The sequence below is a fragment of the Strigops habroptila genome, chromosome 7 (genome assembly GCF_004027225.2).
Source record: "Strigops habroptila isolate Jane chromosome 7, bStrHab1.2.pri, whole genome shotgun sequence".
NCBI lineage: Eukaryota > Metazoa > Chordata > Aves > Psittaciformes > Psittacidae > Strigops > Strigops habroptila.
The window spans coordinates 34,506,904-34,521,665 of NC_044283.2; the positions used below are offsets into that span (position 1 = coordinate 34,506,904).

A 14,762-nucleotide genomic window follows, 5' to 3' on the forward strand; every position below is an offset into this window, starting at 1 on the left:
TTTGAATAAGTCCCTAAAGCAGAAATAGGCAGTTTCACCTTGCTGTGCTTGACTCTTTCAGTGCCTTTCCCTTCTACATTGTTCCAACTGCCATTAATCCTATGTGACGTCTTATTTCCAGCTTTTGATTAATCTTGTGGAAGTGAAACTGCTAGCAAGGCCTTTTGATCCCAGAAGTACATTTCTTTTGCATGCGTAATGTGCTTTTATTAAAGTTGCTTAATGAATTACATCCAGTGTTTGTAGAGGGAAGGTATGCAGGGTTGAACCGTCCTTGCACTACTGAAAAGCTAGGAATATGCCCGTTTGAGGATGGAGGCCCTATTCAGAGGGCCAGTGCCTTTTTCCCACGTGAGAAGATTCTGCAGCCCCTTCCTGGCTCTGCCGAAGGTGCTGAGGTGGCCTCTGAGTGCTGCTGAGTGCTCAGTGAATCCTCGCCTTGCACTGCTGCCCTCAGCCCAGCTTTGCCTTGCTCTCTGCATGCTGGCCCCAGTGCACCAGCAGTGTAAACCCATCGGCAGTGGCTGCACGGCTCGGGTGTAGTCTCTGCCTGTGTCAGGGAAGGTGGATCAGAAAAATTGGTATGGCCTTAGTGATGATTTGCTTTGTCTCTGCTGGGCTGTCCCCTTCTGCTGTAACTTCTCAACAAAGCATTCAGTTGTCTGTTTTGTGAATTCTTTGCTCTAGCAGTGTCCTAGCAGTCGCTGAGGGGCAATATTTCAGATGTCGGCAGATGTTTTTTGCCATTGCAGTGTAACAGTGCACCCTGGGTTTGTGTTTCGAATTACCCTGAGCAGTAAGGCAGAAACTGATGGGAGCCCAACTTTAGCCCTTGAGCTCTGCAGTAACTCTGACATGTTACCTTCCAAGTCTACCAAAATAAAATCATTCTGGGAACGAGACATTTTTTTAGATGTGAGAAGAAGAAAGAAAGAAAAGTGGGGAGGAAAATGTGCAAGAAGATAGGACTAAGGCAGTTAGTGACCCAACAATTTACATATCTCACCTCAGATGGAAGATCTGGTTTTGTTTGTGGGTTTGCTGAGGTTTTCATAAGATCAGTATGTTCCAGGTAAAGGCATTTCAGACCTTGCTACTATCCTGGTGACAAGGCAAGTCTTGCTTTCCCCACCCCACGGGAACAAGGATTCTTTTATAATCTTGCACAGGATGGTTTAAGGAAGCTGCTTTGTTTGCTCCAAGTTAGTGCATAGTTAATAGTAAGTTGCAGAATGTAACTGGCAGATCCTAGTGATGCAGCAGTCTCAATGCTTCTGCTTGCTAAAATTTAAAGGCTGGCATACTGCTCCAGGTGTGGTTAACATTAGCAAAATGAATGGACTTCACATGCTTGGTCTTTGCTCTTAATGCCATACAGTGTGAAAGCACAAGAAGAAAATGTTAAATGTTCACAGACAGGAGAAGTGCAACATGCTTCCAGTAATAGTCTGGCATAATCGTGATTTTTAAAGTCAAATAAGCATGTAGCCTCTGAATGAGCAGAAGCACTCCGGAGGTTTAGTTGTTCATCTGAAAATATATTCAAATGCCATTATGGAATTTCCTCATTGAATGTGGTGATGGTTTCCAGAACTAGCATTCTTGCTCTGAACAGAGAAATGGGAGAGAAATGACACTGCCAAATCTGAAAATACAATCTGGAGTTTGAATGAATGCAAGGTGTTTTTTCTTCTTCTTTTGCCTAGTGGATGCTCAAAGTTAGAGCCTTGTTTGCATCAGTTTGTTCCCGCTTTTGTTAGCAATATCCTTGATGATTCCTGCTCTTGTATATGGTAATTTTTTGACCTGGTGTAAACTGTTGGGCTGGATCGATACACAAGCAGAAGGGAAACGGATCATCTTTCCTTGTGTTGGCTCATCAAAGCTTGTGACAGGAAAACCACAAGGGTTAGAAGTTAAGACTCAGCACAGAAATGAGGAAGACGAGATCTTCCCACAGTGAAATTTCTTATTGCTACCCCTCGGGATTTTGGCAACCTTCAAAAGTAGTGTTACGTTTTTTCCATCACCTGATAACCCATTTTAAGCAACTGAGAAGATAAGTGTATTATCTCTTCTAGGACATGAAGTCAAGAGAGACTGGAAAACATCTCTGGGTCATACACGTGTGCATGTCTTCATACTGCTCACTCTCTCCCGTACAGGCCATGCTGTTACATCTGAGTGGGGAACAGCAGACAAATGTTCTCCTTGCTGACCCTGTAGACAAGCACAAGTGTAGCTGATACGAGAGCAGTTAAAAAGCAGGGTTTCCTAATGGGGTAGTGGCATAATGGTATCTTGCTTTGATCAGAAAGGTACTAGGTATTCCTGGCTCTGGGAGCACTGAGTGCCAAATGTTGTTAGAAACCAAGCGTATACGCTCTGTGCCATCTGGGACATTGTCTCTAGGAAAGGGGACACTCTGAGCTGGTGTAAGCTGCTACCATGGTGTTGTTGAAGTCTTGGGGCAAGTAAAGTTTATGCTGGTTGATGATCTGTCTGGGTTCATTATGGTGGAGGGATGTCTAGGATTTCGTTTTCTACGGTACTTTCACCATACCCTTCTCCTTTTCCCCGTGAGGGTCAGTCAAAACAAAGCCCATTTTAAAAGAAATGAATGTAGAAAATGTGAAACATAAGGATCTTTTACAAAGTGTCTTTTACAGTGCTGGGGACATAAAACAGGGCAGTGGAAGGTAAGCCATTATGTATGTTGAGGAAGTCTAAGAATAAAGATTATAGGCAAACAGTCTACCTTTCTTTACAAGGCCTTGATTTACATCCCTGAAATCTCAAATTTAGCTATTACAATGAAGTCCTGTTGCACACAGAGCTGCCTTTTTATCACCACTTAAAATCTAATTAATCCGTATTGAAGCACAAAGATTTCTGTTGTGTTTTAGGGTGAGGGGTCATAGAGCCCTCTTTGTTCATCCTCAGGCTTGTAATCATCAGGCATTGGGATATAATTTTACCAAGCAAATTGGAAGGTACCAGATCAAATCCTTATCGGAAAGCCTAACTCATGGTTTAGTGAAGTCCTTCCTCCTTTATGTGAAACTTTATATTCGGGAAGAACAAAAAAGTGTTTCAGAGCTCACAAAGGGTTAATAGCAAGAGCTTATATTTGGGCAGCAGAGAACTAAAATAATCATAGCTTCCACCATCACGCAAGGTAGCGGTTGTTACAGAACTGCTGGGGAGACCTTCCTCCTCAAGCTTTTAGGACTCTGCTCTCATAATGGCCTTGCTTTATCAACCAATGATGCAATTAAGTGGCATACTGGTCTCTCTGTTGGGATGGGTCCTATCCTGTCTCACCACCTATTTACCCCAGTGGAAAAATCTTAACTTGGAACTGAATGAACTGGAGATCTGGACCATGGGACTCTGGCAAGCTTGTGTTGTCCAGGAAGAAGGGGGAATGCAGTGCAAGGACTTCGATTCTTTCCTAGCTTTGCCTCCAGAGCTCAGGATTTCTAGGATTTTGATGGTTTTTTCCAATGGATCAGGGCTTTTTGGCCTCTTGCTCTCAGGATTTGGGTTGGACTGTTTGAAAATTGGTGAAAGACAACAGGGACAAAAGAAACGGCTGTTGCTGTTTGGAGGAATGCTCTTCTGGATATCGGGGATTACAGCTATTGTCCCAGTTTCTTGGGTTGCCCATTCCACAGTCCAGGAATTTTGGGATGAGAATATACCAGATATTGTTCCCAGGTGGGATTTTGGGGAAGCGTTATTTGTTGGCTGGCTTGCTGGGTTTTGTCTTATCTTAGGAGGATCCCTACTTAATTGCACGATCTGCTCAACTGAAGTCCATCCATCTTCGGTCCATTACGCAGTAGCAGAACAGCAAGATCAGTGTCAACACTTGGAAAATGAAACTAGGCCTTAAAACGGAAGGTTTTACGCAGAACAGAAAGACTGCCCTATCTTTTTCAAACCCCAGTGCAAGCCAGAAGCTTGTCCCAGTAGGAATTCAAAGGACTCTTTGTTACCTAGCTGATTTCCTAAACTTGTGTCTGCTTTCTCCTTAACTGGTATTGGAAGGTGGTGTGTTTTCTCACCCACAGAACTGTTTAAAACTTTGTTTCACAGCCGAATGCTGAAGTTTTCATAGACTGCACAGAAAAGGTGCTTTTGCTTTCTCAACTGCACTGTAAAATCCTGAAAATGAATATGCATGCTCCCTTACAGCTTGGCTTTTAACCAAAATGTGCTTCCTTTTCATATGTAACTGATTAAATGAGCCTCAAAGCTCGACTCCTTGTTGCAATTTTCCACCTGCCTAATGCAGTGCCGTACGAACTTGAGTTTTCAAATCCTAAACAGTCTAAATACATGCATTGCATCAAATTATCTTTCTGTGTACTTGGAAATCATTATGCTCAGAAAACTGTAGGTTTCTGAAACTCTAGCAAGCTTTGCAGATGTCTTTTTGTGCATGGGGTGTTAAGAGTGTGGGTGCTTCATACCCTGCAAGTTGTGTTTCCCCTGTCTAGCACATTAAGCTGCCCATGCAAGTTATTCTGCGTGTTTCTGGCACCTGCATACTTTATGCACCCAAAATAGGCTGAGAAATGCTGCTTTATAAAATACTTATGTTAACTTCTTCTGGTACAGGTATTAAAGCATCAGGCATCCTGTCAAAGCTCCTTAAACTCCGTTCATTTACAGCAACATGTTATTCTGAACGTGTAACCTTTGACTTTAAACAACTGATACTTAACTGGCTCCACAGCAGATAGCTTCATTTGCATCAATGTGGTATTAAAACGTCATCTAAAAATGACGTGTGAGATGCCAGATCTAGCAGAAGTGCTGTTAATGCTTTGGCAGGTTGATGGAAAGCAGAGTGTATGTTTTATGTAAAAACCAAACCACAGCAAAAAACCAGTGAAAGCCCAGCCGTGGCTGTGCCCTTCAGCTGCTCATTTACCACACTACCTCCCTGTCCCTCAAACACAGCAACTGGAACCACGCAACACAAAGCAGGAGAGGGAGGAGTATTCCATGCTTTCTAAAGCATTAACTTTTGCTTATGTTCAGGATGGCAAAGAATTGAGAACAGTGTCTGCAAAAGCAAGTGGTGTAGAGCTTCTGTGCCTGCTAAAATTGAACTTGGTCCACAGGCTACAGTTAGTTGGATTTCTGTTGTCTGTACTAGGATGGATTTTAACTGCTACCTGTAACTGTTTAGCAGACTGGAAAAATCACAACTTAGACTTAAATGTACTGAAGCTTTGGACGATGGGATTATGGGAAACCTGTATAATCCAAGCCGTAGGAGGAACACAGGGTAAAGATCTTAATTATTTCCTAGTTTTGCCTCTGGAATTAAAGATTTCTAGGATTTTAGTATCTACATCAAACAGACTGAGCTTTGTGACCTCTAGTCTTGGTCTGGACTGCTTAAAGATGGAGGGTATAGAGCTGAAGCTAAAGAAACAGCTGTTACTACTTGGAGGAATGCTTCTGTGGGTGTCCAGACTTCTGGCTTTAGTCTGTTTATTGGGTTGCCCATACCATAACCTGGGACTTTTGGGATGAAAGCATCCCAGAGGTTGTGCCCAGATGGGAAATAAGGGATGTACTGTTCTGTGGTTAGCTTGGTGCATTTTTTTATAATGCTAGGGGGATCTCCTCTCCACAATCTGCTGTTCATCTGACCATAAATTACCAGAGCAGTATGCCATGGCAGATATGCAAGACACCCATCAACATCTGGAAATTGGAAGACTTTAAAAAGGGTAGATATCAGGTTTTCAGCTTTTACTCTTGCATTACAGCAAGAAAGGTCTGCTGAACTGACAGCTTACTGTTTACAAGATTGGCGGGGGGTGGGGAGAATTGCTTCTTCCAAAGTAGTTCCTTTAATCACTACTTAACTTCAATTTTAATTACATTAATTGATGAGCTATGGCGAGCTAAGTCAGCACTCCATTTCATAGAATCATAGAATCGTAAGGGTTGGAAAGGACCTTAAGATCATCTAGTTCCAACCCCCCTGCCATGGGCAGGGACACCTTGCCCTAAACCACGTGGCTCAAGGCTCTGTCCAGCCTGGCCTTGAACACCGCCGGGGATGGAGCATCCACAACCTCCCTGGGCAACCCATTCCAGTGCTTCACCACCCTCACTGTAAAGAACTTCTTCCTTATATCTAGTCTAAACTTCCCCTGTTTAAGTTTGAACCCATTACCCCTTGTCCTACCACTACAGTCCCTAAGGAAGAGTCCCTCCCCAGCATCCTTGTAGACTCCCTTCAGATACTGGAAGGCTGCTATGAGGTCTCCACGCAGCCTTCTCTTCTCCAGGCTGAACAGCCCCAACTCTCTCAGCCTGTCTTCATACGGGAGGTGCTCCAGCCCTCTTATCATCCTTATCATCCTCTTATCATTTCCCCAAAATTTGATCAGTTGCACATTTTGATTTTGCAGGTTTTTTGTTTGCTTGTTTTAGGATAAGTGAGCATAAAATTCTTAATCTCTAGGCACGCATGGAGACTTGACTGTATTTTAAATGGCAGAACTCCCACTGGGGCTGCTTTAAACAATGTTTTAGTACAAAAATAATAGTACTTTAAGTCCTGAAACAGTTTGTAGTGTCAGTTCAACATGCATTATAAAAACCTGATACAGGACAACCTTGAATGAAGTTCCCTGGACCTGTATCAGTCACAATAAACTAAATGTTCTCAGGCATAATGTCATGTAATACACTATTCTCCAGAGAGAGAGAATGACCGAATGTATCCATGCACAATCTCTCTCTCCAAGGAACTCCAGTATTTCCCAATAATGATGAGGAGATGTCCAGTGGAGAGTTGACTTTGTCCATTGCTACTGCAGTTTTTACTTAATGAATATAAAGAGCTAACTTCAAATATATGAATCAGTTTAACTTATTCTAAGGCTCATCATTGATTGATGTCAACTTTCTATAAATTGCAATGATTTTTACATTGACAAAGCTGTAGCAGCCATCTGTGCAAAGAGCATAGAAAGACATAGAATAGCAATAAAAGAATTAAATAAAACACTGGTCTGGAAAATAACTTTGTTAAAAAAATGTATTTTCCAATCACTGAAACACATGGAAAGTGCAGAGACAAGTTAATCTATGTGATGTACTTGCATACTCTTACAGACAAAATTAGAACAGAAACACATTCAGAATATAACCTGATTAAATACTTAGTTCAGTCCTGAGCATTTGATATTTAATACAGTATAAACATAGCAATAGTAAAAAAAAAAAAAAAAAAAAAATCTTATTTATTTGATTTGTGTTCTATTACATTTTCTGCTAAACTTTGCTTATTTGGCTAAATATTCTTGTACCAGTGATACTTAGATTTTGATATACGCAACTGTAGTGACATTGGTACCTGGAAATAGAACTAATTACATTCGTTATACCCTGCTGTGCAGAGTAAATTCCACTTTGAGAGTAATATTTGTAATTTTAAACTGATGGAGCTTTACCTGTATGGATTATTTTAGCTTATTCTATTGAGTGTTTCAAGTGTGAATAATCCGAATTAGTTAAAAAACCCCCAAACTCCAGAAATGTTAAAAGCTGCCTATAACTATGTTCAACTTTACCAATCTGGAAAACAAGGAGCATGAATATGTAGAAGTCTCTCATTTTTAAATGAGTTCTGAAAGCTAAAGCCAGCAATCCTTAAATTTTGACCTCGCTTCATGCTTACAAATCAGATGATAATACTTCTTTTGACTATTATTCAACACGTGAGGAGAAACAGCTCATCTGGCAGCTCGAGACAGCTCTGACAGCTCTAAATAATTTTTACAATATCCTTAATGTCAAATATTTTTATGGCCAGAACTGAACTATATTAAACAGAACATAAATAAGACTGTAAATAAATAAAAGAAAAATCATAAAGTACACATCTAAACATCATTCTACAAACAACTCATATAATCAAATGGAGAAGTTGAAACTGTCAACCTTCATTTCACCTCTATATTAAATAATTCCAGATTTTTTTTTTTTTTTTTAAATTGACCTTTCAAACATTAATGTTATCTCAAACCCAAGAAACAAAAACCAAATGGGGCACTCATAAAGGACGTTCCATCAGTCATCTTGCCCAAAATAGCATGTCTGGCTGTACATTTAAGTGAACTGGTGTATTTGTGCATAAGAAAACCCTTGGGTGTTGCACAGACCTCTTGTCACAGAATTGTCACTTTGAATTTAAGACAGCTGCTACTGTATTGTGGTTATATTTGCTTCCATTTTCTCACCACGTAATTACAGCCTTTTTGAAAGATGAAGTCCATGAAGTATGTGGCTTGTTACTTGGGGAAGAAAACTTTAGCCAGTGAATTCAACACATCCCAGTGCAACAGATTAAGTAGAAAATGAACTAATTCTTTTTTCTGCAATGTCCACCTGCTCACACAGTACCCACAGAAAATAAGACCCCAACTGCTTTACCAAGACAGGGCTGCTTGAATGCCTACATCTAATGTTCTGTGCTTCTTCCTAGCAGGCTGCTTCATGTAACACAAACTTGCAACATCTGTTTATAAAACCTGCGCACCCTCAACTGCATGCAGGGCCAATGTGTATCTATAAAATGTTATTTATTGTACCAAAATACGTGATGACTTCTAGTCAGGATCTTTTCCTTCTCAGGAAGGGTTTACCTTACCAACAAGACTTCTGATGTCTGAGTTAGTATGTGACAGGTTTTTCTCCTGGTACAAATACTTTAATGAAACATCTTCATATTTGTAAACCTAACAAACACTTTGATGTATTCCTAGTTGGCAATAAGAAGGCCTCTAGGACAAAAGATTACGATAGAGGAACTCTCATTTTTAAGTGTGCAGTGAATATGACTATTCTAATTTCAATGTTGGTATAGTGAACTTGATTTAGCTTCCAGTTCAGAAAGCAGCTGCCCCTTTTGGTAGTCTCATAATAAGTTTTTAGGGTTACTTGTCTGCCTTGCCTTTCTCACTCTCCTGCAGATGCAAGAAACCTTTTAGTGCAGGTTAACGTACTGTACATTCACAAAACTAAACTCTGAACTTTGTCTCTTCCTACAAAACATTAAAAAAAACCTGTTTTCAGAAACAAAATTCCAGTGTGAGTGATGAATCTAATTAGCAGCTGTTGTGAGGCAGCCTTGATGTTTTGGAAAGGAGCTTACGCTTGTGGTTAACTTTAAACTATAAAAGTCACACTCTTGTACAAAAATATTGCATGGCAAATCAGCCATCTTCACAGTCTGCTCACATGAAAATAGTGAAAAGATAAACAATCTTCTGTTGAACGTAATATTTCTCAACACAGTGCAGTTCAACAGGATACATGCTTAGTACTGCCTTTGTGCCTTTGTTCCTTTGTTCCATCTTTACAAAATAAAAACACATGCAATACATACAAACTGTACAAAATCAGCATCAGTATACCACAATTAATCTACTTTGGTTTTCCAGTTGTTCGGGGGAGGTTTGCCATTTTTTTAAGCATACAACAATTCAATTCACTATATTTTACAAATAAACATATCAATAGTGAATGTAAAATAGAAGATGTTTCAAAGCAGGTCACTGGAACTACTAAGTTCATCTGAAAAGAGATGAGCAAGTGGAAAAACACTTCAATGAAAATGCGTAATTATACATCATCAGCTGGAAGGGCTGGTATACTGATCTTTGCTCTTGTGAAGTATGCTATCTTCTCCCTGAAATTAGAAAGGAAAACAAGTTATTATTTTACTATTTATGGCATGACTCCAATGTCATCTGCTGTAGAGTTGCTCATGCTACAGCGTAGTTCTTTAAAATATAGGTTTGGAAAATATACAATGAGGAAAATACACAGTGAATTTATTTACAATAAATGTGGCATTCTGACATAATTCCCTTCTTAGGCAGATTTATGTAAAAAGCAGCTCCAATTTTGAAAAAGGAAAAAAATATCAATATTTCATTAATAAGTGCAGTGATCAGGCTGAAATACTGATCTAGTCACTGAATTTCCTATGATGGTATTGCAGTGGGTGGACAAAAAGGCAAAAAACAACATTTTATCTTGACTTGGGAAAAGGGGGGGGGGGGGATAATAAAATAATTGGGTCTGGGCAATACTCAGAGAAGCAGAATTGTCAACCCCTTCTCTAGTTGCTTCCCCTGTGCTGTAACCATTTCTGTCTCCTATGAACTGAGAGATTACTGAGGCATAACAGGTTTACACAAGTCTGTCTGCCAGCAGCCTACAAAACAGATCATAAGTATTTGGGGCTTAAAAGTTAAAGCTCAGAAGAGTCATTCTTTTTGAGAGCTTCAAAAATGCCTCTGCATGATTAGTCTGCGAGGCCACAGCACTGTAACAAATCCAACTAGGAGGGCCTGTACTATTTAGCCTTTGGAGGTAGCTGCTTGTCCAGTGGACTAAACCATGCTTTCCACTGGTGATGCTTGAGTTCTCATCAAAACCAGGAACTCAGAGAAGAATCAACTGTGTAAACTGGACTCCTCAGCTAGTTGTGTGGTTATCAGAAGATGAAGGAGAATGGCATCTTGTGATACCCTTCTTGCGGGGGAATGATGTCTTGAGCTCTATTACATGTTCCTGTAAATTTGGGCAGCAATCTGTTTGTAATGACTGTTAAATGACCAGCACTGACCAAAATTCTTTGTCAACACTTGCACTGAAAGTGAAAACTGTTTGAAGATGTTCCAAATTTCATACTGAGGATAAATAGCTCAGTTGTAAAACTGCTTTGCTGAGAAACCCCTTTCTTTTCTTGCTTCAAATCTGCTCAAGCTGCTCACGACAGACTGGGTTAAAAAGGAAAAAAAACCAACATCCTCGCACTTATTAGCAGCTGACTTAAATTTCCTATACAGGATCTAGAAGTCAAACTTTGAGAATGTGTGTTTGTGACAAATAGAGTAAATTAGTGTTCCTGTGTGGAAGAGTAAGCATTGGCTTTTCCAAATTTTTATATTTATTTTTATACAGAAGCGTGGCCTCTGGGCTGGTAGCCTGCCACTTAGTGGCCAGCCCTTTGGGAAGTTAGATGAGTTAGAATTAAGGTTTGAGATAGTGTTCATTGCGGCTTATGCTAAGCAAGAACACTTGATATTGCTTCATGTAACTGGTTGCTGTTCCAACAACCAAAAGGAGGAGGGAAACACAAAGGAGGAGGGACTCAAGATCTTTCTTGAATACTAAGTCTCGAGCAACACACAAGTAGTGGTTAATCCTAAAATGTATACTGTTCTGCTTCTCCTGTGGGGTGATTTGCTTCAGGCACCTGCCATCACCTGGAAAGATCCATGACTTTGAGCCTGCTGCCAATCTGCTGTGGATGAGGTGAACTGTGGCAATGGTCGCACATGTGCTTGCCCACAGCAGATGCCACGTAGAGGGCTGAAGCTTTTCACTCTGTTTCCTCACCACCACAGCTCAGCTAAATAGCGCCACTGCTGCCACATGAGCAAGTTACCGAGGCCTGATCCTCTGAAACTCCAACTTTGAGCTATGTTAGAAATGTACGATGATTCCTGCAATTCAAAGGTGTGTGGATTTTTGACCAACATTACAGGGCATGGCTCTTTATGCTTAGAAATAGTTCATGTTACTTCACTACATTGAAAAAGAGCGTGAAACGCAGAACAGGCGCTACCTGAATGACTGCACCTGCAGCGGCACTTTCTGGCTCTGCTCCCGTAACCGGCATACATCCTTAGAGGCTTTCCTCATCAGTTTCTCAGCACTTAAACCTTGTTTCTGTTCTTCTTTTGACTGTTCAGCCTGTAAACAGGAAAAATAATTTTATTTTGCTAATAATGAACGACTACTCATTTCAAGGAAATGACAAATTATTCTTCATCAAGCAAAACACTTGGCAGGGTTAGGTTTATGATTTGATTCAATCTTAAAGGTCTTTTCCAACCTAAATGATTCTATGAACATCTCTATACAAAGGGTCGGCAAGACAGACTGACATCACAAGCCTAAGCCATGGCCACAAAATAAGATAACACAGCTTTTCCTAAAAATAAATAAATAAATAGAGCAAATCCCATGTCATGTCAGGTGGCTACTAGGGTATTATAAATTTTGATGAGATTTGTCTTAGGGCCACAGTTAGACAATACCTAAATTTGTATGAGCAGATGTTGTCTATCCAAATATCTTTAGAACTGGGAGACAGTGATTCTCTTCCCATGCAGTACACTTCTATTTCCTAATGAAAGCTCTTAGGAAAGCTGCCTATACCTACTCTAAGACTACAGACAAAAACCAGAGAAGATGTGCTCTCAAAATGCACTTTCAAGTTTTGTTCACATCGGTAGTGAAGTTAATACTCAAACTTTTGTGCTTCTATTCATGACACAACACCTGTTTTATACGGGACACTGCTTTCATTTGCACTGGAGCAGTGTAAAAGCCACTAAGGCAAGTGAACAGAACACCACTGATGGCAAGAGGTAAAGGATCAATCTTCATGTGAGCATTGTTGAGCAGGTACATACCTGCCAGTAAATTACAGTATGGCTGGAGCTATTATACATCTTCACCAAGCACTGCTGCATCAACAGGACAACTGCAGCTGTACCATCTACCGCTTTGACAGCAGACTGCTATTAAGAGCTGTGTTTTGTTCGTTAAAAGACTTTATCAAGTGTTTCTGAGTGCCCAGTAATTTGAACAGCAGCTCTTTTCAAGTGGACAGTCACCTGTATTTCTTAGACAAATGGTCACTGTTCATATGCAGATGAGCCCCAGAACATCTGCACAGAACACAGAACTCGTCACGCGTAGGGCGCATGGCATGGGCAATGCCACCTTGTGTGTGCACTTAGCTTCATTTCTAGACATTTGTCTGGCAGTCCCTGCACTCAAGTACTGTATTTTGAATTTTGCCAGCCATCAGAATTTAATAGAAGTGGTTCACGTTCTTAAACAATTTTAAAAGTTCTTTAGAGGTTAATTTTTGATGCTTGACTTCAGGCACTCAGACCTGAAAATGCTGTTCTGTTACCTCAAATTAAAGCACACACCCAAGCCAAAACCAGTGATCTTCAAAGTTGGTTTGTAACTTAGGAGTTCATGTCTCCAGTTCTGAATTCAACCCAGTAGACTCCCAAACAACAAAACCAACTGATTCAAAAAAGTCAGTCTATACTATCAGTTCCATACTGGGCAGCTATAGAAATCCATTCACAGCAGGACAGTGGTACCCTCTGTCTGTTGAAACGTACTCCAGTGTTCTATATGAAAGTGTTTTACATGAAAGAGCACCACCCTTTCAAAAACTCACTCAAAATCCAGTCAGTTTGTACTGCTCTTAACTTCTTCAGCCCCTGACTTCAAAATACGTATGATTTTAAAATGAAATTAACCTATAAATAGTTTTCCTTGTTAGTGAACATAAATTTGCAATGACAACTGTTACTGTCTTCATTAATTTTACATATGTCAGTGGCCATATGTTTTATCAGCTCCCCTAGTTAATATTTATCATCAAAGCACTAAACATACAATATTTCAAAATCTTTTATTTTTTGCCTAACGATACATGAGAATCTTGTGACTACTGCATTTCAGGTTAACAGCACAGATGGCTTCTTTTGTTTTCATACTTTGTAACCATGGGGTTTTTTTAATCCTTTTGTTTTTTCAAGATGCTCTCAGAGAAACTTTGATTTCAGCCCAATGTCTCCAAGCGTATGCATATGTGAAGGTATGTAAATGACCAATTTTATATTTACACTGTCTTTCTTGGGTGATTTATAAAGACAGTGAATCCTCCATCTATATAAAATACAGAAAAGCACACTGATACATTGGCCATACATTTAGTAAGTGCCAAAAATAACTGCCAGATAAGCTAAGCGCAGAAGCAGAGATTCCTAAGAGTGAGATAACAATGAAGAACCACTTTCGAAATTAAAGGTGAAATGCTAATTCCTGTCTTGTTCTTCAGTGGTTTTTGTATAGAAGAAAGAAAGTGAATCTAAAGAAAAACTGCTAACTGTGCTGAACATCAAAACACTGGAACAGGGACATATCTGTGGTATTAATGACTTACTCGCAAATTACCTCTATGTAGAAGATGTACTGAAAGGAAATAAAGACATTCACAGATAGTTACAGGAATCTTTTTTTGGGCATACAGGAAGAGGAAGTTCTTCACAGGACACTAGGTGTCTGAAAACTCACCTGTATGAGGATTTAAGGCTCAAACTTTGAAATACTGGGTGATTTCTCACAAAAAATGCAATCTGAACAAGAGAGTATGTTTCTGATGCATAGAATTACCTACTGTTTTCTGATCTGCAGGTACTGGTGAGCTTTACATACTTGTACTTAGGAAGGTGTGGTAGGAAGGGGAGGGAAGGTACGGAGTCTGTGTATTTGGCTTCAAGCAGAGTAAGTGTGTGCTAGCAGACAGCCACTGATTCTCAACATCCCCTACATCTATGGTTTCATTTTTCACTTGAGGCTCAATTTCTCTGGCACTTCCAGCTGCTGCATTAGTCTGCGCCATTATAATGCCTGCAGGATCTAAGAAATAATCTATGACAATGTTCTCTAGGCTGCTGTGTTTCACTAACCCAAGAGGAAACTGACAGCAGAGTACAGTATTCTCAGGGTTGTTTTGCTCCACAGGGGAAAGCTGCAATGATTTTAATGGTAGAAATATTTCCAGAAACTTCGCAAGTGCTCTTCAAAGCAGTGGAGTGGCTGTGATCGTTGTT

The 14,762-nt window shown here is 40.1% G+C and overlaps 2 protein-coding genes and 1 pseudogene across 3 annotated transcripts in view; 2 read left to right on the forward strand and 1 right to left on the reverse strand.

Annotated features, from left to right (window-relative positions):
* Positions 1 to 3,244: 3,244 nt before the first annotated feature.
* Positions 3,245 to 3,898, forward strand: LOC115610962 (putative claudin-24). Its single transcript, XM_030493128.1, has one exon. The coding sequence runs from the start codon at positions 3,245 to 3,247 to the stop codon at positions 3,896 to 3,898; it is 654 nt and encodes a 217-aa protein (XP_030348988.1).
* Positions 3,899 to 5,016: 1,118 nt separating this feature from the next.
* On the forward strand, positions 5,017 to 5,748 carry LOC115610802 (annotated as a pseudogene).
* Positions 5,749 to 7,061: 1,313 nt separating this feature from the next.
* WWC2 (WW and C2 domain containing 2) overlaps positions 7,062 to 14,762 on the reverse strand; it is a 102,021-nt gene continuing 94,320 nt past the window's right edge. For both annotated transcript variants that reach the window (XM_030493126.1, XM_030493127.1), the window contains 2 exons: positions 11,681 to 11,808; positions 7,062 to 9,730 (listed from right to left, as the gene is read on the reverse strand). In XM_030493126.1, the coding sequence (XP_030348986.1) occupies positions 9,664 to 9,730; positions 11,681 to 11,808 (195 nt within the window). In that variant the 3' untranslated portion in view covers positions 7,062 to 9,663. The remainder of the gene's footprint in view (positions 9,731 to 11,680; positions 11,809 to 14,762) is intronic.

What these genes read in the sequence shown, in the direction of transcription:
- LOC115610962 (XM_030493128.1), top strand. Translation starts at nt 3,245, where the DNA reads ATGGCCTTGCTTTATCAACCAATGATGCAATTAAGTGGCATACTGGTC.